This window comes from Leguminivora glycinivorella, chromosome 23, assembly GCF_023078275.1.
Source record: "Leguminivora glycinivorella isolate SPB_JAAS2020 chromosome 23, LegGlyc_1.1, whole genome shotgun sequence".
Lineage (NCBI taxonomy): Eukaryota > Metazoa > Arthropoda > Insecta > Lepidoptera > Tortricidae > Leguminivora > Leguminivora glycinivorella.
Genome location: NC_062993.1, coordinates 2,078,178 through 2,102,807, shown reverse-complemented (window position 1 = coordinate 2,102,807; position 24,630 = coordinate 2,078,178). Strand labels below are relative to the sequence as shown.

General features: G+C 46.2%; 1 protein-coding gene across 1 annotated transcript; it reads right to left on the bottom strand.

The window, feature by feature from the left end:
• Window positions 1–349: 349 nt before the first annotated feature.
• On the bottom strand, window positions 350–24,630 carry LOC125238337 (cilia- and flagella-associated protein 206-like). Its single transcript, XM_048145637.1, has 12 exons — window positions 24,399–24,630; window positions 23,548–23,783; window positions 21,761–21,938; window positions 20,924–21,098; window positions 20,276–20,468; window positions 19,224–19,371; window positions 18,468–18,592; window positions 6,883–7,025; window positions 6,177–6,301; window positions 4,709–4,818; window positions 3,826–4,057; window positions 350–846 (listed from the first exon to the last, which is right to left on the bottom strand). Exons 1-12 carry the CDS (start codon window positions 24,607–24,609, stop codon window positions 647–649), a joined length of 2,076 nt encoding a protein of 691 aa, XP_048001594.1. The 5' UTR covers window positions 24,610–24,630; the 3' UTR covers window positions 350–646.

Sequence of the window (24,630 nt, the reverse complement as noted above, 5' to 3'; positions counted from 1 at the left end):
CTTTTTGCGTCGGTGAATGGTTAAAAAGAAAATAATTCATGTTTCACGGCAATAAATATGTGCTCTCGTGAATGTGCAGATGTATTGTTACAAATAAGTAAAACAGTTTAGCAATAACGATTTATTTATGAATTTATAAATAATTATTAAATAAGTATTTTCTAAAAATTACTGTGTACATAATTCCTTACAACAGCCAGCTAATGTATTCATATTCATTTATTCAATGCAACCATGTAGGTGGCTCTATATGGCTCCATACATATAACAACAGTTTTTGAGACCGCTTGCAATACTAGCATAGTTGCGTAATGTGTTAAGTAGTAAGTACGACGTGTTACAAGTTACAAGTACATGCCGGCGGCCGCGAATTCGCGGCATTCAGTGGTGACGACCTTCGCGCGACGCAATACAACTCAATGTCTGCTGCTCGCGTGCGGTCCGTTTACTAATGTAGCCAAGAATTATAAAGGCGGCATTTTGTGAACATCAAAGCAGTGAGTCTTCTGTACTTGTACTATATTCTGTGGTATGTCTCTATTGGCACTTAACACATTCACTGCCAGACAAAAAGGGCGCGCTACGTCAGAATCCGGTCGTAATTTATAACCCCCCGGTAACCCGCTTGGCGGGTTCTCCGGCAAGTTCACGAATGCCTACCAGCCGGGCCCTTGGTGTCGAGCGTAAATTTGTCAAAGCAGTCAAGTATAGAGAACCTGGTGCTTTTGACGGTAGCCGTGCTCATGTTAATGTCTCCTCTCTTGTTTGCCATCTGCTCTTGGAAGTCGGTCTCAGAGGGAGTCGTGTCTGGGTCGCAAGGCCACATGCACGCTGTGAAGGTTTGAGCTGAAAACACAACAAAAATAAAAAAATAATAATATTTATTGCCACAACAAAAAAAGCGCTGGTGGCCTAGCGGTAAGAGCATGCGACTTACGGTCCGGAGGTCGCGGGTTCGAACCCCGGCTTGCACCAATGAGTTTTTCGAAACTTATGTGCGAAATGTCATTTGATATTTGCCAGTCGCTTTTCGGTGAAGGAAAACATCGTGAGGAAACCGGACTAATTCCAATAAGGCCTAAACTAAAATTCACAATCCTGCGGACTAAATTGACAAATGACTGACAGATGAAATGTTACCAAGAACAGTGAAATAAAAATAGTGAAGGGTATATGTCGATAACAATATATCGACAAGTTGTAAAGTACAAATAACAAACTAGTTTAAATCAAAAATGTTGGTTTGTTCGGTTTTCGATGTAGTGGATGGATAAAATGCGTTTTTACCCACTAGTTTTATAGCATAAAAAGGTATCCAAACCAGTAGGTAAAAAAGAAATATGTTGTCCGACGATAACTAGTCTTTATTAAAAAATATTATTCATTCCCAGGCTCCGTTATTTCGTCATCTTCATCATCATCATCATCATCAGTTACATTTATAATAAAACTAAATGGTCGAGTTGTAACATTTTGTCCTCGGTTTTTATTATGTGATTTACACAATCTTTCCATCTTTCGGCTGTAATGGCTGTAATTTCTCAATATACCCGCTTTTTTTCTTGAAAAGATTGACCATATTGTTGGGACTATTTAAAAAAACACAATAATTGTAATAATTCATTTGTAAAGATTCAATAAACTATCATAATAAATATATAAATTTCATTTACATTATTGCTGGTTTGAAATTAACATTTTATATCTAATTAGGGGTCTACAGACCTTTTGATCTGTCGAAATCACAAAAAAGTTGGCATATTGATTAAAAGATCAAATTGCCAATTTGATTGTCCCGTCTGGGTGCACCTTAAATCTACGATGTAATAATAATTTTAATATCGATAAGAACGACACTGGCCAAACTGTGGCAACATTTGTTCACACTTAGGCTTCCCACAGACAGTCTTAAAAATTCATAATCTTAAAAAAAACTTGTATGCAATCTGACAGTTCAAATCTGTCAGTGTCTTGTCAGTGTCAGTTTGAACTGTCAGATTGCATACAAGTTTTTTTTAAGATTATGAATTTTTAAGACTGTCTGTGGGAAGCCTTACTTGACAATTTGGTCCGTAGGATTATGGATTTTAGTTTTTTTAGTTACCCTTCGGGTTGGAAGGTCAGATGGCAGTCGCTTCCGTAAAAACTAGTGCCTACGCCAAATCTTGGGATTAGTTGCCAAAGCGGACCCCAGGCTCCCATGTGCCGTGGCAAATGCCGGGATAACGCAAGGAGGATGATGATTTATTGCCACAACTAAGAAGACTGTACAACTTAATACTAAGTATACATTTACAGAAAAAATAACAAAAATAACGATTACAGCACACTTCGGACATTGGCGACCAAGTATATGAAAAAAAACCGGCCAAGAGCATGTCGGGCCACGCTCAGTGTAGGGTTCCGTAGTTTTCCGTAATTTTCTCAAAAACTACTGAACCTATCAAGTTCAAAACAATTTTCCTAGAAAGTCTTTATAAAGTTCTACTTTTGTGATTTTTTTCATATTTTTTAAACATATGGTTCAAAAGTTAGAGGGGGGGGGACGCACTTTTTTTTCCTTTAGGAGCGATTATTTCCGAAAATATTAATATTATCAAAAAACGATCTTAGTAAACCCTTATTCATTTTCAAATACCTATCCAACAATATATCACACGTTGGGGTCGGAATGAAAAAAAAATCAGCAGGTACCCTAAGAAAACATTTTTTTCCATTTTTTATTTTTGCACTTTGTTGGCGTGATTGATATACATATTGGTACCAAATTTCAACTTTCTAGTGCTTACGGTTACTGAGATTATCCGCGGACGGACGGACGGACGGACGGACGGACAGACAGACATGGCGAAACTATAAGGGTTCCTAGTTGACTACGGAACCCTAAAAAGCGCGTTCACACGCACACAGTCTAAGCTAGTGTATGTAGGTAAACGCGTACAAAGAGGATCGAGTATTATATAGAGTTACTGTCGAAGTAAAATGTGTAGTCACAGTGCACAGATTGCCATCTCTTGACACAGGCTTGAAACTTGAACCTCAGTTTTGACATATTCGCTTGATATGTTTTAAAATGTCAAATATTAATATTAGCGCCGTCTAGGTGAGCGTACCCCAAAGGTGTAATGCCATCTAGGACACCGTAAGTATATTGTATGGTACTGATTATTCTGTATGGTATTGAGGTACGTTTTTATATGTCTTTGACGCGTGCCATGCTTGTATAAGTGAGATAAGACAGGTTGACTGGTCACGTTCTTCCCCCCCGAGGGCTGGGCCTTTACCACGTGACCCCCCCCTTTCCGGTCCCGGCACGATGCTGGATCCGCGCTTGCTACGAAGACGAAAAACTGATGTGCATTCTTTATGGACGTTTACTGTACAACTTTGAAGTAGACTTACCTTTTAACTTCTCCGGTTGTTCCTTCTGAACGAAATCCATCCAATGCTGTCCATACCCGATCTTCCCTCTCAGCCCCCAAATGAAGTTTTTACTAAAGTCTGTGGTCATGCCCACATCTTTCTTAGTCTGGTAACATTTTGAGGAGTGCCTTTTCAAAAGGACTTATTTCTATAAGTCAACATAGGTTATTTTTATCTATGTGAACAGGCATCTTCTGGGCGAGCTCACTCCATCGTAGCGTAGGCCACGTCTTTACTTTTGGCTAGTCTGTGGTCAAGAGTAAGCCCATTTATAATTAAAAAAAAAGTGTCTTCATAGAGAAATAAGCCTTGTTGACTTATAGAAATAAGTCCTGTTGAAAAGACACTCCTCATTTGTCTTTCAAAGGCCTATAGGACTATCCTTGAGGAAAAATCTCTTGCCTTTTAGCTTCTCCGGTTGTTCCTTCTGAACGAAATCCATCCAATGCTGTCCATACCCGATCTTCCCTCTCAGCCCCCAAATGAAGTTGTTACTAAAGTTTGTGGTCATGCCCGCATCTTTCTTAGTCTGGTAACATTTGTCGCGGGGTTCGACGGTCTGACAATGGATCTCGGAGCGGAGGTGGCTGTAGTTGGTTTGCGTGGATTTTGTACGGCAGTTCACTATTGTTGCCTGAAAAGAAGAAGTTTTATGTTATATGGTACCAAAGAGAATGGAGTATTATCAAAGACATATAACTCCGTATAGACAGATAAAGTTTAAGAAAAAAACGTAGGTACCTCTGTAGTTCTGTACCATACAGAAAAAGGCACGGTGGCCTAGATGGCATTACACCTTCGGGGCACGCTCAGCTTCAGCTAGATGGCTCTAATATTAATATTTGACATTTTAACACATACCAAGCTAAGAATATGGGCCAAATTGTCAAAACTGAGGTTCAAAAGTGTTTTGACAATTTGGCTCATATTCTTTGCTTGACATGTGTCAAAATGTCAAATATTAATATTAGCGCCATCTAGCTGAGCGTACCCCAAAGGTGTAATGCCATCTAGGCCACCGTACCTTTTTCTGTATGGTACTGAAGTACGTTTTTTTCTTAGACTTTATCTGTCTATACGGCGAAATTCCCGACCAGTGGCCCGTTTCTCGAAAGGTACAAGCCTTGTATTACAAGTGTGTTTCCATGACAACCCATACGATTTGACAGTTCGCGCACTTGTAATACCTTTCGAGAAACGGGCCTCAGCATGTAATCTGAGCAAAGTTCACGAGTGCCCGCTAGGCGGGTTCTTGGTTGCAAAAGATAAGATAAAGTTTGAGTACCCATTGACAAGCGCGCCGCTTCCACTCCCAAAGGTCCCAGTGGTAGTTCTTCTCCTTGTATTCGGCAATCGGGTGCGCCTCCGTCTGGATTTCCTTCTCGTGGACCTTGACTGTAACACGCAGTGTAAGTCGTTATATTATCGTAAACTATTTGGCATGTTTTCAAATACTGCCACGATAGCCGTCAAAGACATATCGTCACTACTTTTAAAAAACTTGTATCTTCGTCTCTCAATGAAAAGAAAATTGTAGTAAGTATGTATGGAATGAATAATAGACTTACTGCGTTTTAACTTTGAGAAGTAGCGTGAGATACGAGATTTTTTCAAAGTAGTGACGATATGTAACTCCGTATAGACAGATAAAGTCTAAGAAAAAAACGTACCTCAAAACCATACAGAAAAAGGTACGGTGACCTAGATGGCGATACAGCTTTGGGGTACGCTCGGCTAGATGACGCTAATATTAATATTTGACATTTTAAAACATATCAAGCTAAGAATATGGGCCAAATTGTCAAAACTGAGGTTCAAAAGTTTTAAGCCTGTGTCGAGAGATGGCAGTCTACGCACTGTGATTACACATTTTACTTTGACGGTAACTCTCTATAATACTCGATCCTCTTTGATGCCAATTGACTAGGATCAATCGATATAAAAACGCTTCCGACTGACAAACATTCTTGTACATAAATACATCGTTTTATACCACGTCGGTGGCAATCAGGTATGCGGTCCGCCGGATGGAATGCGGTCACCGTAACGTATGGACGCTTGCAACTCAAGGGGTGTCACATGCGCGTTGCCGACCCATTAGAAACTTGTAGGTACACTCCTTTTTTGAAGAACCCCATACTGTTAATCGGAAATACCTCGGCATGGAAGCTCATTCCACAACCGGAGCGTTCGCGGGAGGAAATTCCTCTGAAACCGCACGGTGCGCGACCATTTATGTTGCAAGGTGTGTGGATGAGCGCTTTAGCGCCCTGTCGATGGCGAGCGGTGCGATGATGAAAAGTGAATTATTACATGTTTTGTGAATATCATGTTAAGTATTACATGTTTTGTGAATATCATGTCGTGTCAATGTCAACAATAAACTGTTAGCCCTATAGGTTTAGTTTAAAACAGTAAGTGAGATCCAACCGACTGCGCCATGTTTTTTTTAGCAGGGTAATTATTTAGACTCCAGCAATAGTTTACGTAATAAACGTACATATAATTAATTGCTGCTCTAATTGCATTTTCCAAATTAGATTTTTTGAAGCCCCAGCACTTCTGATGCTGTAAATAGTCTAGTCAAACCAAAATTCAAATTATGTGTTGATATTATATATGTATGTATAAACTCTTTATTGTACAAAACACAAAACACAAATATGACACAGGATAGACAGTACAAAGGCGAACTTATCCCTTTAAGGGATTTCTTCCAGCTAACCTTTGAGTAGGTAGGTAGGTATACTTACTCTTCTTAACATGCTTGACGACCAGGCTATCCACGTCTCGCACTTGGTACACCGCGTCCCAAATGTTGAGCAGGTTGATCACATGAGGGTTGTTCCGGGCGTAGTGAAGGACTTCGTTCACATAGCTAGAAAATAATAGTGTGTACTGTAAATTAAATAAATGTAAACTGCAACAAGATAAGGAGAGCAACGCGGTAACTTTATTCAAACTTCGTCGCCAATTAAATGGAGCATTGAAGTGTTTGACGATTTATCAAGTCTAAGTAGGTTGGCTTTATAGAAAAGCGCTGGTGGCCTAGCGGTAAGAGCGTGTGACTTTCGATCCGGAGGTCGCGGGTTCTAACCCGGCTCGTACCAATGAGTTTTTCTGAACTTATGTGCGAAATGTCATTTGATATTTGCCAGTCAGTCCCTTTTCGGTGAAGGAAAACATCGTGAGGAAACCGGACTAATTCCAATAAGGCCTAGTTACCCGTCGGGTTCGAAGGTCAGATGGCAGTCGGTTTCGTAAAACTAGTGCCTACGCCAAATCGTGGAATTAGTTGTCAGAGCGAACCCCAGGCTCCCATGAGCCGTGGCAAATGCCGGGATAACGCAAGGAGGATGATGATGATGATGGCTTGTAAATTTCGGGATGATAAAACATTTTTGAACTTAGTTAAAGAACTATTATCTTTACAGTGTTTCATAGTGTATCATACTATACCGTTGGGGCTCCTTGCTAAACTGCGTCGCCATTTTGACAGAGCAGAACGCATACCGCCGGCCGCCATGTTTAATTAGACCGAAGCGCGGATTTCCGGGAACGAGCGCGCCGGCGCATAGACAGAGAGCGCAGAATCCCAGGTACTGGAACAGACAAAAAAAAACAAAATCCAGGGAAATTGAAAAGCCTTTTGAATTCCTTAAATTCGGCATATAGTAAGGTCCATTATAGGAAACAGAATGGGATAGTTAGTTAGTTTTCTTAAATTCGTATTTTTTTCTAAAAAGCCATACTCGTGCGATAGATGCTTCAATTGGTGATTGAGAAACAGCCTTTACAATTAACTTACACTAAGTAAGTGTCAAAACTATGACATGCCAATCGCATATCGAACACACAAAACCTGTTTCTTAACAGCAATTCGCAGGTGTATGGTGTTTTACAGAAAAAAGTTAGGAATTAAAACAAGTAATTATGCTATTCTGTTTCCTATAATGGACTTAACTATATGCCGAAGTTAACGGAATTCAATAAAAACACTGTTGTAAAGAAGACGAGACGGTTATATTCACAAAATTTTATTAAGGGAATTACTACTTTCAAAATATCGAAAGAGGACAAGGCGTCCACTCGGATGGCCGAGGTAGGATGCCTGAGTAGGTTCGCACTGTCGCGGGTGCCGCGGTAGTACCAGGGAGCTCTGTCCGTCACGGATGGCCGCGGTGGACTGAATGCCGGGCTCGTGAATGTCAAGTCTCATCCCCCCTTCTGGGGGATGGAACTGCGCCTTTCCATCTTTTGTGAAGATTTTTGGCGGCTTGGTGTCGCCGCCCGTGACTACGGGCGGGTCATTAGTTGCCATCTAGGCTTGGCTTCTTTCTTCTATGGAGTGTCCGCCTGGTGGTGGAGCGGGTGTTCCGCCTCCGGGTGGTGCTCCTTCAACTGCTGTCTTCTTTTTGGTCTTCCTTTATGGTCATCAGTGTTCTTGGTAGCTGTCGGATTCTTCTGCTGCTGCGGTCGTCCGGTGGGCGCGCGTGCAGGGGCGCTATGCCCTGTAGGTGTTGGTGGCACGAGTGGTCGGCGCGGTCGAACATTCGGTCGGTCAGGCTTCCGACGAAGTCGTCCAGTCTTTTCCACTTTAGGCCGGCTTGAATGGAGTCGTTTCGCACGTAGCGTGGGGCTCTGACGATGGTGCGTAGGGCCTGGTTCTCCTGCGCACGCAGTCTCTTTTTGTTGGTTTCGGAGACCATGGAGAACCATGCTGGAGCTGCGTACGTCAGGCGGGACCGGATGTATGTTTTATAGATCCCCAGCTTCGTGCGACGAGGGAGGCTGCTGGCTAGGACTGGACGCAGGAGAGTACGCGCCGTCTTGGCACGTTTCACCACGTCATCCACATGCGGCTTCATGGTTAACTTCCTGTCGATGGTTATCCCCAGGTACTTGACTTGGGGGCTCCATTGAACTTCTTCTCCCAGGAGGCGGAGTGGTGGTGGTAATTGAGTGGCGCCTGTGATCATGGCTTGGGTCTTCCCCACGTTGACTGACATCCTCCATTTTGCCAGCCAAGGGGGAAGCGCATCTAGGGACCTCTGTAGTTTGACGGCAGCGTGGCGCGGGTTCATGGACGCGGTGTAGAGTGCCGCGTCATCCGCGTAGAGTCCCAGTTTTGTGTCCCCGATGACTGGGAGGTCGTCGGTGTATACGGAGTAGCATGTCGGAGAGAGGACACTGCCCTGTGGCACGCCCGCGAGGATCGTGCGCTCTCCTGAGATGGCTTCTTCAACCTGGACATGGAACCGGCGGTTCGTCAGGAATGATGCCACCACTCTGACGATTTGCCGGGGTACTTGGGTCTTCGACAGCTTGTATAGCAACCCCTCGTGCCATACTCTGTCGAAGGCCTTTTCCATGTCCAGGCAGACGGCTGCGGTGTGACGGCGCCTGTTCATGGACTCCCCCATGAAGTTGAGCACCCTGGTGAGCTGCAGTGTAGTGCTGTGGCCGCTTCGGAAGCCGAATTGTTCTGGCCTGATCTCCAGGTGTGGGAGGAGCTTGCCCAGAAGGAGTCGCTCGAACACCTTGGAGAGGGTGCTGAGCAGTGTGATGGGCCTGTAGTTCTCCGGTCTTCTTTTGTCCTTGTTGGGTTTCGGGATCATGATCACCCGGCCAAGTTTCCACTCGGACGGGTAGTGGCCCGAGCGCAGGATTCCGTTGAAGAGGCCAGTCACCGCCACTATGGATCTTAGCGGCAGGTGACTTAGCGCTGCGTTCGGGATCTGGTCCGGGCCCGGGGCTTTCCTTGGGTTGCAGCGTCTTAGGAGGCGCTGCACTTGGCCAGGTGAGAAGAAGATCGGGTCCTCTTCTGGTGCTGGTGGCTGCTCTAGGAACCTCTCCAGGTGTTCCTCGACTTGTTGGTGGTGAGCTGGGTCTTGGCTGGGGTTGGGCCGGAACTGGTTTGCCAGGTGGTCCGCGAAGAGCTGGGCCCTGTCTTCCGCCTTGTACCTGGGCTGGCCTTGGGGGTCGGTGAGAGGGCGAACCGAGTCTCGCGTCGTGCCTAGTTGGCGGCAGAGGCGGTGGATGGAGGGGTGTCTCCTTCCAGCGACGCGATGTGGTTCTCCCAACTCTCGGTGTCGTGGTTGAGCAGCTCTTTTGGACCTTCCTGACTAGGTCGTTTAGTGCTGCCTTTGTAGTTGGACATCTGGTGATCTGCCATCTGCGTCTCAGCTCGTGCTTCTGCTTGATGATGTCCAGGATACGTTGCGGTAGGAGGGTGCGTCTCCCCCGCTCTGGACCGTGGTGGAGGCTTCGCGAAGCGCGTCCTGGATGCAGGTGGTGATGGTGGTTGTTGCTGCCTCGACGCCCTCTGCTGTGGAAACTGCCATGATGCGGGTGTTCTTCTCCATGGTCGTCTGGTAAGTTTCCCAGCAGGTTCTCGTCTTTGGTCGCGTGGAGAGCACTTTGACCGGTAGCTCCTCCAGGGTTAGGAGAACCGGCCTGTGGTCGGATGGCAGGTCGACCAGCGCTTTCTGCTCCATGGTGGCGGAGATGTCCTTGTGGACCACGAAGTCGATGACGTCTGCCGTCCCGTACCGATCGTCGTAGTGGGTCGGCTCTTCGGGTCCTGCGACGTCAAAGTCGTGGGCCACGGCGGCGTTGTATATGGCCCGTCCCTCTGTAGACTGCCGCGTGGAGTTCCAGGCCGTGTGTCTGGCGTTCCAGTCCCCCCGCCATGAGGACCGGCATTGGGGGACTGAGTAGCTGCCGGATGTCCTGGATCAGGCGTCCGGTTTTTCCGACAGGGCGGTATATGCTGTACATCCGAAGGTCGTGGCCCGAGACTCGGATGTCGACTCCTAGCGCTTGCAGGGAGTCGAGGGGCTGGAGTTCCACCGGCTGGTGGATGATGGATCTTCGGATGATGATAGCCAGGCCTCGGTATGCTCTGCCGTCTGGGAGGGTGTACTCCTTCCTGTAGACGCAGTAGCCCGGGCACTTCAGGTTGGCGTCGGCGCGCAGGAGGGTTTCTTGTATCAGCATGACGTCGATGTTTTGTGATGCCAGGAATCGACGTAGCATGCCGATCTTGTGACGCAGCCCCTGCGCGTTCCAGTACACTATCCGCAGTTTATTAAGCTCTGTGCTGCGGGTGTAAGGCGGCTGTCAGTGCCTGGGCGACTGCGGCGAGCTGCCCCACTAGGGCTGCCAGGTCCGGAGCGGCGACAGGCGTTGGTGCGTGTTGCGGTGCAAGTGTGGCTAGGGAGCCGGCGGTTGCTGCGGGCTGGGCTGGGGTGCCCTTCTTCTTCTTCTTTTTCTTGGGGTTTTTCTTGGCCCTTGGCTGGTCTGGTTCCTCCTGAGTCCTCGGTCCGGGGGCCCCCCTTTTGGTGGGGGGGTTGGCCGGCGCCATCAGTGAAGCTGGCGCTGACTCTTCCACCGTGGGCTTGGGGATCGAGGCATTTGTGGTGGGCCCAGGTCGGCTCGGGGGTGGGGCTGAGATGGCAGCGCTCCCAGCCCTGGGGTTCTTGAGTTCCCTCTTGTAGACTGGACAGTTTTTGCTGTTGGCCGGGTGGGGGCCCCTGCAGTTTTTGCAAGTGCCCTTCTCCGACCTCGGGCGTGTGCAGTCCTTGGCATAGTGTGGCTCGGCGCATCGGACACAGGCGAGCTCCCTGTGACAGCCGTGGGATGAGTGGCGGAAGCCTTGGCAGCGGTGACATTGCTTGGGTCCCTTTTTCCCCTTCCAGGCCTCCACTTTTACTCCGTGTATGTGGAGGAGCTCGGTCACCCCGTAGATCGCTGGCGCGTGGTCCCGGGCGGGTCCCGCTAGTTGTATGAAGTATATACAACCAGAGCGGCCCGCTCTCGCGTTGATTTGTTTGGCGTATTCCACGGGGTGGCCCTTCTTCTCCAGGGCTTGCGTGATGTCTTGTATCGGGGTCTTGACGGGGAGACCCCTGATCGCCACCTTGAGTCTCTTCTCGTCCTCCAGCCCGTAGACGTGGAAGAGGGGCACGGTGACGGCGGGGGGCTCTCCTTTTTCCTTGGCTTCTTTATTTTTATTGATGGCTTCTTCCTGTATGGTTTTCAGGTGGCTGTCAACCAGGCGGTACTCCTTCTCCGACGCTGGTTCGAACCGCACACCTTCTCCCATGGGTTTGGAGATGGGGATTCCCCGAGCTTCGCCGCGATGTCCTCCAGGACCCTCGGCCAGTCAGGTAAGATTTCGGCGACGATGGGTGGGTACTTTGGTTTGTTTATATTTTTTTCTACCCTCTCATCGTCGCCGCAAGGCTGCGCTACACTATTGCTCTTTTTAGTGTTGTTTATGTTTTTTTTTGGTTGCTGTATTTTTTCTTTGTTAGGGGCAGCCTTGCTGCCGAGGGTCTCGAGTCCATCGCTTGCGGGACCGGGGCCTAAAGGGGAGGCCGCGGCGGTCGCGAAGCTGCGGGCTGAAGTGCTGGCGTCCGCTGTCTCGGGGCGGGCCTGCTGGCGGGCACGGAGTCGTGGGTCGGTCGGCGGCGATATGTTCTTGCAGGACCTTTTTAGATCCTGCTTGGCTGTGGGGCTGCCGTGCAGCTTCCTTTTCCCTGATGGGGACGAGAAGAAGTCCTGCGCCTGGAGCTCGTCGAGGATGCGGCGCAGCGGTTCGTCATCGGGCTTCAGCTCTGTGGTTTCCCGAGAGAGTAGGCCTGGAGTCTCAGGTACGCGCCCATCCATTTAAAAAATGGGTACGGCATGTAACCCGCCTCCGCCAGTTTCGTTATTAGCTCACGGGTGTGCGCTAACAACTCGCTGGGCGAGGCCTCTCCGGGGATCGGAGAGAGCGGGCGGCTGGAGAGGGCCGCAGCTGTGGTGGTGTCGGTGGCGTTGGCCAGGTTGCTGATGAGGGCGGCGATCTCGTCTTCAACGGCGGCGCCAGTAGAGCTGTTGGCGTCGTCGTCCTTGGTCGGGGCGGAAAAGTTGCTCAGTTGGCTATCGTCCTTCCCCGCGGCGGCGGGGGGGTCGGCTGCCTTCGGCATCTTTTTCGTCGGTAGGTCGAGAAACTCGCGTTTCGATCTACCCACCCCATCGGCGGGGACGGGGGGGGTCGCGAGCTTCTTCGTCGGTGCGGTGGGTACTTCGGAAATCGTTAATTTCGAAGTACCCGCCCGACCCGCGGGGTCGGGGGGAGGCTTCGGCCGTTCGTCGGCCATCGGGCGCAGTCGGTGTCAGAAGGCGGGTCCAGTGCGACGCATCGCTGCCGCTCGGCACCTAGCTCTGAGACTTCTTCCTAGGTGATTCTGTTTGAGCAGGGCCTAGGAAATGTGAAGTCTAGAGCCGGGGCGATCGGCAGGGCAGCGTGGAGTGCAGGTAGTCCCCTCCGGCGAACCGGGCGCTATCCAGCAGAGTTTTTCACTCAGGAAAAGTCGGCAGGATCAGCAGGAGCAGCAGGTAGAGTCCGAGCAGAGCAAGTGGATCCGGGGGGCTGTCCTGAATGCCGGGCGCTGCGACGGCTGTCTTTTATAGGGGCGCGGCGTGTGAGTGTGTGCCGCCTCGACGCTCCGTTAGGTGTGTGCGTGAGTTGTTTGTGATTCCCGGCGCGGGCGCGTTGCTAGCGTCTTAGGCACTACATCCTCCCCCTCTGGATCCGATGGCGGCCCGACGAGGATACAGTATTATGGCTTCCTTCGGCCTCGAAGTTGTCTGGTCACGGGCGCGGAGGCAGCAGTCTTCCGTGGGCGTCCTCGTTTGCGTATTGCCTGTACAGGTTTTGGCAGGTCATCATTTGGACCGTGATAGGGTTCCAGAGCTGATGCATGGTATATCCCCAAATCAGTATCAAGATTGTCGGGTGCGACAAGCTGGTAAGACGATGGACCGTGTTGTTTACCGACAGCATATGGTCCGTCTCGACGTGGTGCGAATTTTGCGCTTATTCCTTGGGCTGCTCGGCTGATGGGATGAGTTTTTACCAACACCAGGGAGCCTGCGGGGTATGGTATTCCGCGTCTTCGAGCTTTATCCCCGTAATCTTTCCTGGACTCTTCCTTCTCTTCTTGTATCTCTCGTGCTCTTTTTAGCGTTTCTGACAAGAGAATCAATTTTGGAGTGATCTCTGCAACAAAATTATCATTGAGGATGATTTCTCTCAGATCGTTAGATGTATCATCAGCCGTTCTAAGTTCGCGTCCAAAGGTTAAGTAAGCCGGAGTATATCCGGTAGAGGTCTGTTGAGCCGTATTCATGGCGAAACGGATTATTGGAAGTTTCTCGGCCCATTTACTGTGATCATCTTGCACTAGAATGCTGAGCTGAGTTTTCAGATCACGATTTCTTCTTTCGACCGGATTCGCCTCCGGGTGATATACCGGAGTAAAATTGTGTTTGATACCGAGGCAGTAGACGACTTGCTGCATCACGGAGCTCACAAATTGAGGGCCATTATCGCTAATCAATCTCCGTGGCATGCCATATCTCAGAAAGATCTCATTTATTAAGGTGGTTGCACACGCTTCGGCAGTCGCTGTTTTTAGGGCAAACAATTCAACCCATCTGCTCGCTATGTCTTCCACTATAAATATACATGTTTCCCCATTGGGAGTGGGTGGTAGTGGCCCGAAGAGATCAAATGAAAGAGCTTCAAACCTTTTCGCGGTTGCGGTAGTCTGAAGTAATCCGGCGGGTTTCATATTAGAGGGCTTAAACCGCTGACACTGGATACAATTTCGGACGTAACTATCAATATACTTGCGCATTCCTTTCCAGTAGTAGCGCTGCGATATTCTTTGGAATGTTTTGTCAGATCCGTAATGTCCTGAAGTCGGTTCGTCGTGATAGACAGCCAAGAGGTTAGCCCATTCGTGCTCAGGGACTACTAGTTGGGCAGTTTCAGCATCTGAACTGGGATTGTGCCGATAGAGTATGGCGTTATTCGTCAGATAGCCCTTGTTGCTCCAATACGCTGCGTTTTCATACTGTGTTGGGTCTTCCATAGAGGCGATTATTTTACGTAAGAATGGATCTTTTAGTTGCTCGTCCCTGATATCCTTTGGGTCTCGGGTAGGCATGTCTACAGCGATAGAACACACGCCACACGTTTCACTCGTTTGCTCACCACAGGTTGGCCTTGATAATGTATCAGCTACTACATTAGTCTTGCCGGGGACATACTTGATTGTAATGTCAAAAGCCTGTATCTGTAATGCCCATCTGGCCAGTCTGCCCGTCGGTGATTTAAGCTGCATTAACCAACGTAAGGCCTGGTGATCGGTGACGACGGTAATGGGTAATCCTTCTATGTAGCCACGGTATTTCTGCAGGGCCCATACTACAGCCAACGCTTCCTTCTCTGTGGTTGAATAATTGCGTTCCGGAGAAGTGAGTAGTCGACTAGCATACTCTACCACATATTCTTCGCTTCCCTCCCCTGGACTAAAGCCGCTCCGAGCGCGTAGTTACTGGCATCAGTCTTCAGTATGTAGGGCTTAGTGTGGTCAGCTTGACGTAATATTGGGGAGGAAGTCAACCTATGCTTCAGTTCCGTAAAGGCATTTTCCTGCTCTTCAGTCCAGGTCCAAGCAGCTGACTTCTTTGTCAGTCTGGTGAGTGGTTCAGCCACAGTTGCAAAGTTTTCTATAAAACGTCGATACCATGAACATGTCTGTAGAAATGTGACCAGGTGTGTCAAGTTCTTTGGAGATGGCAGATTAGTAATGGTGGTAACTTTCTCAGGATCAGCTTTTAGGCCTTCAGGGGTGATCAAGTGCCCTAAATACTTGATTGAAGAAGCGAAGAATCTGCACTTATCCTTGTTGATAGTGAGATTATATTCTCTCATTCGCTGGAATATTTTCCTGAGGTCTCCCAGGTGAGTTTGAAATGTCGTAGAGAAGACTATTAGATCGTCTAAGTACCCAAGCATCTTGATTCCTTTTAGGCTCACTCTGAACCTGTCTATCATCCTTTGGAACGTGGCAGGCGCGTTACGCAGGCCAAATGGCATACGTATATACCTATATATACCAAAGGGCGTTATGAAGCTTGTCTTGTCTCTATCCGCTTCCGCGACCAACACTTGCCAGTATCCAGCCTTTAGGTCTAGGGCACTCATGTATGGCGTAGGCTTGGCTTCATGGAGTAAGTCATCGATGCGGGGTATAGGATATGAATCAGGTACAGTTATAGCATTCAAGCGCCGGTAATCCACGCAGATCCTGACTTCGCCATTCTTTTTGGGTACCATGACAACTGGTGAGGCCCAAGGAGATGAACATGGTTCTATGATGCCTCCTTGAAGCATTTTATCTATTTCAGCTTTAAGGATTTCTCTTCGTGGTGGAGACAATCTGTAAGGTGGTGAAGCTATAGGAGGGTGATCTTTTGTGATGATACGATGTTCCACGTCGACTACAGCTTCGCCCTTTGAAATAAAGACGTCTTCGTATTCCAGTAGAAGGTCCTCGAATGCCTTTTGCTGGTTTTCAGGTAAGTCTTCAGGTATGTGTACATCGACGGCGTCAATTCCGACGTCCCAGTCAAGTTCTCCATCAAACAAGCCTTGCTCACGTAGCGTCAGTTCAACGGCCTGAGAATGAACATTTATTTGTGCATCACGAATCATGTAGTCCAGATCTGGGGAGCTGGCCTCGTAGAACCGTGACTTCTTGGGTGACGGGGATTTTATGGGAATCAAGTTCCAATCAGGTGTTCTCGGGGCTATAATGGTCCTTTCTACGGGTGTTTCGGTTGTCATCATAAAGCCTGATACCTCTGTTCCCTTATCTGCTGGCTCTGGTAATGATGGTGATGAACACGACGGCAAGGATGGTGAAGCGCAAACGTTTCCTGGCAGCGTAGATGATGAATTCCAGGTCAAAACGGATACAGGTGATTGCATTTGGAACTCTTCCATTGAAGGCTGTTTGAAGGTGGCAAACCCCTCGTCGTATAGGTCGTAGTCCTCTTCTGGCCGCTCAATGAAGGACATCGTGAATTGAGGTAAGTTGATCAGTATCCCTGCATCTTGGATGTAGCCAACGCCAAGTAAGGTTTGGTTCTTTTTGCAACCGGGCAAAACGACGAAAGTGGTGTACGTTGTTTTCCCATAAAGTTCCACGGGGGCTCTGACTATTTCAACGTTCTGACGCTTGCCAATGCCGTCCGCGAGAGTTATCTTCATTCTCTGTTGCTGGAAGACGTACCCCTTCTTTCGTAACTTCGTGGCCAGTTGGTATGACGCAACGCTAGACTTGGCGCAGCAGTCGAGCTTAGCGCACTCTTCGATATCGCCGATCTTCGTAAACACCATAGGTCGGGGCCTTACATCCAGCTGAATATCGATGGAACATGCACCAGTTTCCACCGGCCTCTTTTTGTTGCAGGTGGAGCACTTGGATCTCACCACTCCCGGGGCTCCGCAGCCATAGCAGTAGAATCGGGGCTGCGAAGGTGATGGAGCCTGAGTCACCGCTTCCTGTTTCGGTACAGCCATCGCTCCAAGTGCCTTTTGTCTCCGCCTGCACGACGCCATGTCATGTCCTATAGCACGGCAGAATTCACAGCGCTCTTTTCCCCGAGCGAATCTTTCACGCTTCGATTCGCTCGCACTGGTAGTCAGAGGTTCATTTCGCTCCTTCATTATGTTTTCTGCGGCTCTTGCCAGCTGTACCAGGTTATCAAAAGAGCTGACGGCTGACCTAGGTACGGCAGACCTCATATCCAGGCGAAGAAGTCCATACACCATGTCCAGCTGACGGATCTCGGGTATCTTCGGGGTTGGCAGTTGGGCGAACAAGACTCGCTTCTGAGCCACAAACGTTTCTGTGAGCATAGATTTAGATTGTTCGTTGCTCATTATTTCCCGTAGTAGCTGGTAAGCTTCCTTTCTGGGCGCAAATGCAGCGTGCAGCCTCTCCTTAAAGCCTTCCCAGGTCTCGACTTCGTGTTTGATGCCTTGCCACCAGATGCCTGCTTCTCCCACCAGGATTAAGGGTAACCCCATTATTGCCTCTTTCTCCGGGATCTTCTCCACCATTATATATGTGTCTACTGCCGAAAGGAACCTTGTCACCACACCAACATCCTTGGTTCCATCATAATGGTGAATGCAGCTTGCTAATGTGGAGTGGCGTGATGATGACGATGACGACAGTGTAGAAATCAGCCGAGTAAACTGGTCTTCGCTAAAGGACGCCATAGTTTCTTTTTTGTTTTTACGTATCTTGTTGTGACACGCCCTGCCTTCGTGACGAATCTTGCGCGTGGAGGAACGTGCCCCACGTTGGGCGCCAGTGTAAAGAAGACGAGACGGTTATATTCACAAAATTTTATTAAGGGAATTACTACTTTCAAAATATCGAAAGAGGACAAGGCGTCCACTCGGATGGCCGAGGTAGGATGCCTGAGTAGGTTCGCACTGTCGCGGGTGCCGCGGTAGTACCAGGGAGCTCTGTCCGTCACGGATGGCCGCGGTGGACTGAATGCCGGGCGCTGCGACGGCTGTCTTTTATAGGGGCGCGGCGTGTGAGTGTGTGCCGCCTCGACGCTCCGTTAGGTGTGTGCGTGAGTTGTTTGTGATTCCCGGCGCGGGCGCGTTGCTAGCGTCTTAGGCACTACACTGTGTATATTGTGTAGCCACAAAATGCTGGAATAATTATTTACCGTCACCAAGCACAAGCTTTTTTTTTTCGTAGTAACAAATCGTAAAGGACGTTTTTATGATAAGAAGCTAAAGAGCAAGAAATATTGGATGGTCCTCGATTACCATATATCGCTACGACACACTCACAACGCCACAGGTAATAAAATTAGGCATCAACATTCCCTGACTAAAAAAAAACTACCTTTATACATACTATTTTTAACCCCCGACGCAAAAACGACGGAGTGTTATAAGTTTGACGTGTCCGTCTGTCTGTTTGTCTGTGTGTGTGTCTGTCTGTGGCATCGTAGCTCCCGAACGGATGAACCGATTTAGATTCAGTTTTTTTTTTGTCTGAAAGCTGAGTTAGTCGGGAGTGTTCTTAGCCATGTTTCATGAAAATCGGTCTACTATGTCGCGGTCGGGGGTTTTTTCAAAATTTTAATTTTGTGGTTAGGTTATTACTAACCTGAGTATGCTTTTCCCCGGTTAGCGGGGTATCCTGCACGTAGTTTCTCAAGGACCCCATGCTCAGACGCTCTTCAATGCTGATGGTTTTCGACATACGCTCCTGGTCTGTCGTTATTGCTTTGCCTGTCGAAAATAAAGTTAAATTTTGTTTTTAGTTAAAATTACATCGATAACCCATTGGATGCTACGCCTGTAGTAGAAAATAAATGTATTTTTTTATTTTAAGCGTCAGTTTTACGAATAACATTTTCCCCTCACTAGCTCAGAAACACGTGTTTTGTCCTTTAATACCAGCGGGTAAAAACGCATTTTATTCACTAGTGGGTAAAGTAATTTGACCTTGAATAAAGTCAAATTAACTGCTTTAAAATTGATAAAAGTAGGTGAATCTAGTAATAAAGATGATTTACCACCTGTGGAACTACTGAAAGCAGTGATAACCGCATTTTTTGCGTTGTATAGTTTCCTCGCTACAGTGATGGGAAAAGTTTTGTGTTACACTCGGGTGTGTGTTCTCGTGTGTTAAAAAACTCGTAAGTTCAGGATTCTATTTTCGAACGACTCGCTTCGCTCGTGGTTCAACTATAGAATCCTTTCACTTGCTCATTTTGCAATTCCACACTCGGCGTTAAAATACAACTTTGCCCCCTTGTATAACAAATAACTATTATTTCAACTACAGTCAAGTTCCCTAATCCCATTGATCGGCCGGATGGCAATGAATTGAAACTAAATAGTTGAAACATGTTGTTACCAGCTAACATCGTGTCCAAAGTGTCCGTAGGCATCTGCATCTGTCCCTGAAGATTCGCCAGGGCAGTCATTACACGGTTCACAGTTGACACGAGGTACATTATGTTTTGCATGCCGCGCCAGGTGTGCCAGAGACGACCGAACAAAGGCTGGTATAAAATAAATAAATAAATATTGGGGGACACCTTACACAGATCAACGTAGCCCCAAACTAAGCAAAGCTAACGCGGTTTAAAATGCAAAGGTACCTAAGCAGAAAAAATCTAATGAAGTTAAAATCCAATGTGTGTAATTTAGTGTGTAGGCTCGTCCGGCCTATTTTTGAATCGGAGTAAAGGAGTAAACGATATCAATTTACTTACATAAATCTGACAAGACTGCATTTAAATTTCAATATCTAACCTATCGTTTATTACGAGGAATTTTGGACGCCATTTATGTTCCATAGAAATTCACAGTCATGCCAGAGTATAATAAAGAGTACTATCGTACAGTATAGCCACTCCCGCTCCCCACTGAAAGTGTCGTCCACCCACTCTCGGTTACCTCACAGTTATACCGCCTGTCAAAAACGCGAACAGTCGACCTGTCATATTTCACTCATACAAGCATAGTACGCGTTCACCTACACGAGCTTAGACTGTGTGCTAGGAACGCGCCTCTTTCATATAATTGATCAGCAGTGGTGCGGTCATGCTACAGAAGTATATTGAACTTCAAAAAACAACATCGATCACAGTACAGCCACTATAATATATATTATTTATCGACAGCATGACGATCCCTTAGCGCCTTTCCTTCCCTCACTCGAAACTGCGAAATCCATACTCAGGCGAAAGAAGATCTCCTCCAAACGGAGAAACCCATACTCAAGCGAAAGAAGCCTAAGAAACCACAGCAACTGGCACAGCAGTCTTATATTTGACAGCTGCATGTAGATTCTCCAGTGCTTCTCTTACTCGCTCGACGTATAAGTTAGCGTTTGAGTCCACAAGTTCTACATAACTGAGCTTACTATCCCCAAAAACCCATACTAATGCGAAAGAAGCTTACGAAAACCACAGCAACAGGCACAGCAGCTTTATATTTGACTGCTGCATGAAGATTCTCCAGTGCTTCTCTCACTCGCTCGACGTATAAGTTAGCGTTTGAGTCCATAAGTTCTACATCGCTGAGTAGTCTTCGGATTATCACTTCGTATTGACGACTGAAGGCGAGGAGGTTGAATATGTGTTGGTAGTTCTCTCTGAAAGGGGAACAAATAAGCCGTTTATTTTCCCTTGTATACTGCAAGGTCAGTACGGTTAAGTGTGTTATAAGGAAAAATGTGTCTGGCCTTCACATTTGGCTTGTTTAAACCATGATCAGTGTTTATTGAGAGTTCAATACGTTTACCACTAATGGTGAGTAGCAAGTAGCAAAAGTATGAACACGCAAAGCCACCGTGACAATGAGTAAAACGGCCTAATGTGATGGCCAGACACAGTTCTCCTTATGACACACTTACTCGTATTGACTTTATCTGTTATATTATTGGTCATAAAGGGAAAATACATTATAGGAAATACGCCCGGTTTACGAGCACGCAACCCACACTAGTATTACTTTTTGAAACTAAAGTTACCTAACCTGAGATACAAGATTGACCAGGGAGGTTATGGATTACAATAATAATTTTAAAATAAAAATAAGTTGACTTACATAGACAGTTCCGTGTTGTCGGGCGGCTTAATCATCACGTTCCCAGTTTCACTCTCAACAGCCGCGGTATCTTCTATAGCCGCTGTCAAAGTGTTTACTCGCTGCATCACTCCGAATAGAGAGTTGGAAAGAGCGGCGAGGCATGCCTTGCCGGCGTCCACTAGGTTGAACGGCACTGAAAAAGAGAATCTTAGCCTCCGAGTCCTTTGTTTTTGAATTTGTACACAAATGAAACGGAATAATTTCGTATGCTTACGGCTCAGCCACGACATTGGTCTAAGCGCGACAGCGGTGAGCGGCGGCCATACATTGGAGCGAGACACAGCGATAGGACTTTTCATTCGCATTCGCACGTATGGCTACCGCTCACCGCTGCCGTTCTTAGACCAATGTTGTGGCTGGGCCGTTAAGGGGACAGTTCTTCTTTGCTAGTCGCATTTCAGAACTAACGATTTTAAAAGTTTTTTTACGCGATAGGAGGCAAACGAGCAGATAGGTCGCCTAGCTGACGGTAAGCGATCACTGCCACTCATAGACACCGGAAAGCGTGCAGGACGCTCTTGAAGTTTTTGATCAGGTTCATAAACTCATTCTGAACTCGCGTGGAGGTCTCATTGTCTACAAGTTCTACAACTAAAATCGATGTCTATAGAAATTGTCAACAATGTAAACAAACCATCATATAAAATATCAATATTTTAGCACAATTTTAATCTTTTGAAGGTTGAGGATCATAATGTGATATGAAATGATTAAATAACACATGGATTTAGCCAGTATCTGATGAGTTAGAATGGAAATTAGAGACATTTTGACTACAATATTTTATTTTCTTACGGTCGGGTATCTGGTCCCCTCCCTTCTTGCAGTCTCTATTAAAGAGCCGTACTCCGGACACGATCGCTAGCAACTCCGTTAACTGCTCTTTCTTCTCCGTGCGAGGTAGAGCCACGAACAGTTGCAGGTCTTCTATAGAGAACACGCTCTCTAGCGCTGCCATGCCTTCCTTCAGAGTCTGAAAATAATGACGTCACAAAATTTTCTCTTAATTAAGATGTAAGTAACCAGAAATAGATTTGGCGCCAAAACTGAACTTTTCGGCTCGTTTCACAAAATAACGCGCGTTTTAATGTCTCTCATTATAACCCGACATTCAAGCGCGCGTCTCACGACATTAAGAAGTGCTCTTGACCCTGTAGTGTCGGGCGCAACCCGACAGTCAAGCAGGCGAAGCGCGCTCTCACATCTAGCAGTGCTCTTGACCCTGTAGTGTCGGGCGCAACCCGACAGTCACGCAGGCAAAGCGCGCTCTCACATCTAGCAGTGCTCTTGACCCTGTATAGTGTCGGGCGTGTTAGTTATAGTAAAAATAAAAGGCTATATGGTATGGATTATTGAAAGATATTAAATGATAAATAAAAATAAAAATGATTATTATTGTGGTTTTATTGAAAATAAGCATATGGGTATGTTTTTAAATTCGTATAACTGTATTTGTACCACCTTTGTACATAAAAACATTATCAATATTAACAACATGTCAAACATGTATACACCTGGTTCAACACAAATCAAATAACGTAAACAAAGTAAATATATGAATATTCTTTGAAATAGTCTGATAGAAAAGAGGATATAACAAAAAACAGGTTTATACACCTTAATTTATAAAATATCTCAATAAGCAGAATTACATTAATAATAAGCAACATTTAAATATTATTATTTTCTTTACTAAGCAATAAACCAATATGTTAATAAATAGCAAATCAATATCTACTATAAGAATAATTTCATTTCATTTAAATCACAGCAATATAGAAATCAATAAAATGAAGCATGATCGTACCTCTTGTTGTCTTGTCGCTTAACCAGAACAAAGTCTGCCCGAGAACCGAGCTACCTGGCCTTTTAAAGCCTTTAGAACAAGGAGCAACCATGCTAGTATGACCAGTTATCATCGTTATCAGTTAACCATCTTTTAAATTGATGGACAATACATTATGATCACAATTATCATCTTTACGAAACTTCAAATCACATAAGATATTTGTTTTCTTAGATTACATTACAGTAAAATACAATTAAATTATAGATAGGAATAATAAACACTAAACTGAAACATCAACGTCCAAGTAACCAAATTGTGATACTAATAATGAGGGTAGTTTACAATTCTGAAATGTTGCTATGACACAATCTTTAAACATAATAAGGTTTTATAAATCTGTAAGTATGTGTATGTATTGTATTGTATTATATTAGATAGAAAGCTATTGCAAATATAATCTATCAGGCGCAACCCGACATTCAAGCGCGCGTCTCACATTAAGAAGTGCTCTTGACCCTGTAGTGTCGGGCGCAACCCGACAGTCACGCAGGCGAAGCGCGCTCTCACATCTAGCAATGCTCTTGACCCTGTAGTGTCGGGCGCAACCCGACATTCAAGCGCGCGTCTCACATTAAGAAGTGCTCTTGACTGTGCTGACAGTCACGCACGCGAAGCGCGCTCTCACATTCAGCTAAGTACTTGACCCTGTAGTGTCGGGCCTAGCCCGACATTCAAGCGCGCTCTTACATCGAGGTGTTTGAGCACTGGGCATGTCTATATATGTCAAACTTACCATAATGTGTGCAGGGCTCCCCAGACCACTCGCCAGTATAATATAGACGGATATTTTTCTGAACAGTTTATGGAACTCCGGTTCTTCCTCCGGGTCTGCCTCTAAGATCTCCGTGACGAGCGGCCGGAGGGTGCTGTCTATAGAGACCAGGTGTTTGTCGATCAGGTTGGGTAGCTTGTCGTAATTGGTTTGGATGATGAACTGCATTTTGAGGGTGTTTATGGTTGTTTGGTCGCCTGTAAAGGGTTTTGGTGTATGAGGTTACATTAGAATGCCCAGAAACCTGTTAACTATTATGTAGCGCAGATTTGATATAAATAATATACATAGACGATTAAGCAAAGCTCGGCACTAAAAAAAGCGGCAATTTTAAAAATGTGGGGCTCAATTGTCTTTATAAAATGCGTGCTAAAATCTTTGTAAACCTTGAGCCATAAGCGAAGGTTTACAGTCTCATAGAAGATTTGAATTTCGCGCCTTTTTTGGTGACAGGATTTACTGGACCATCTATACAAACCTTGCAGATCAGTGCATGAGGCACATTAAGAAATTAAAAATATTGAAACTCTTTAAATGAACTTGTAGGAACTGTTAATGGGAGCATCATATTAAACGACAGGTACAAATACCTATACTTAGCCTGCAACCATGTATTTAAAATCGCATGCGATTTGTCGGTAGGTCTGTCAAGGCACACTTAAATCGATGTTTCAAAAGGCCTACCGACGAAGACGTTGCAGATTTCACACAAGTTTCAACTAAGAAAATAAAGTAGTACTTGTAAGATGCGAATATTGAGAATGTACCATGGTTTGCAATAAACGATTGATTGATAAAGAAAATATACTCACCTGCAGTCATCATAGAAACAAAATCATTCACAAAATACTCCAAATTATCCCTGTTCAGTGTCTTCGTAAATAATTTTCCATACTTCGGGTTCAGTAGCAACAATTCAATCACATAAATAACGAATTCATTCTCCACTTGAACGCTGTGCGTTTGGCAGTTCCTTGTTATTTCGTTCGCCATGTTTTTAATTATATTTTCGTTGCACGCCATGATTGTAAATTGGATAAAAAA

Bases quoted from the DNA above. Each gene is read 5' to 3' on its own strand.
- LOC125238337 (XM_048145637.1), bottom strand. From the start codon at position 24,609: ATGGCGTGCAACGAAAATATAATTAAAAACATGGCGAACGAAATAACA. The intron at 23,784-24,398 runs GTGAGTATATTT...AACCCTTTACAG, and splicing joins TGTTTCTATGATGACTGCAG to GCGACCAAACAACCATAAAC. The intron at 19,372-20,275 runs GTAAGCTTCTTT...ATTTTATACCAG, and splicing joins TGCCTGTTGCTGTGGTTTTC to CCTTTGTTCGGTCGTCTCTG.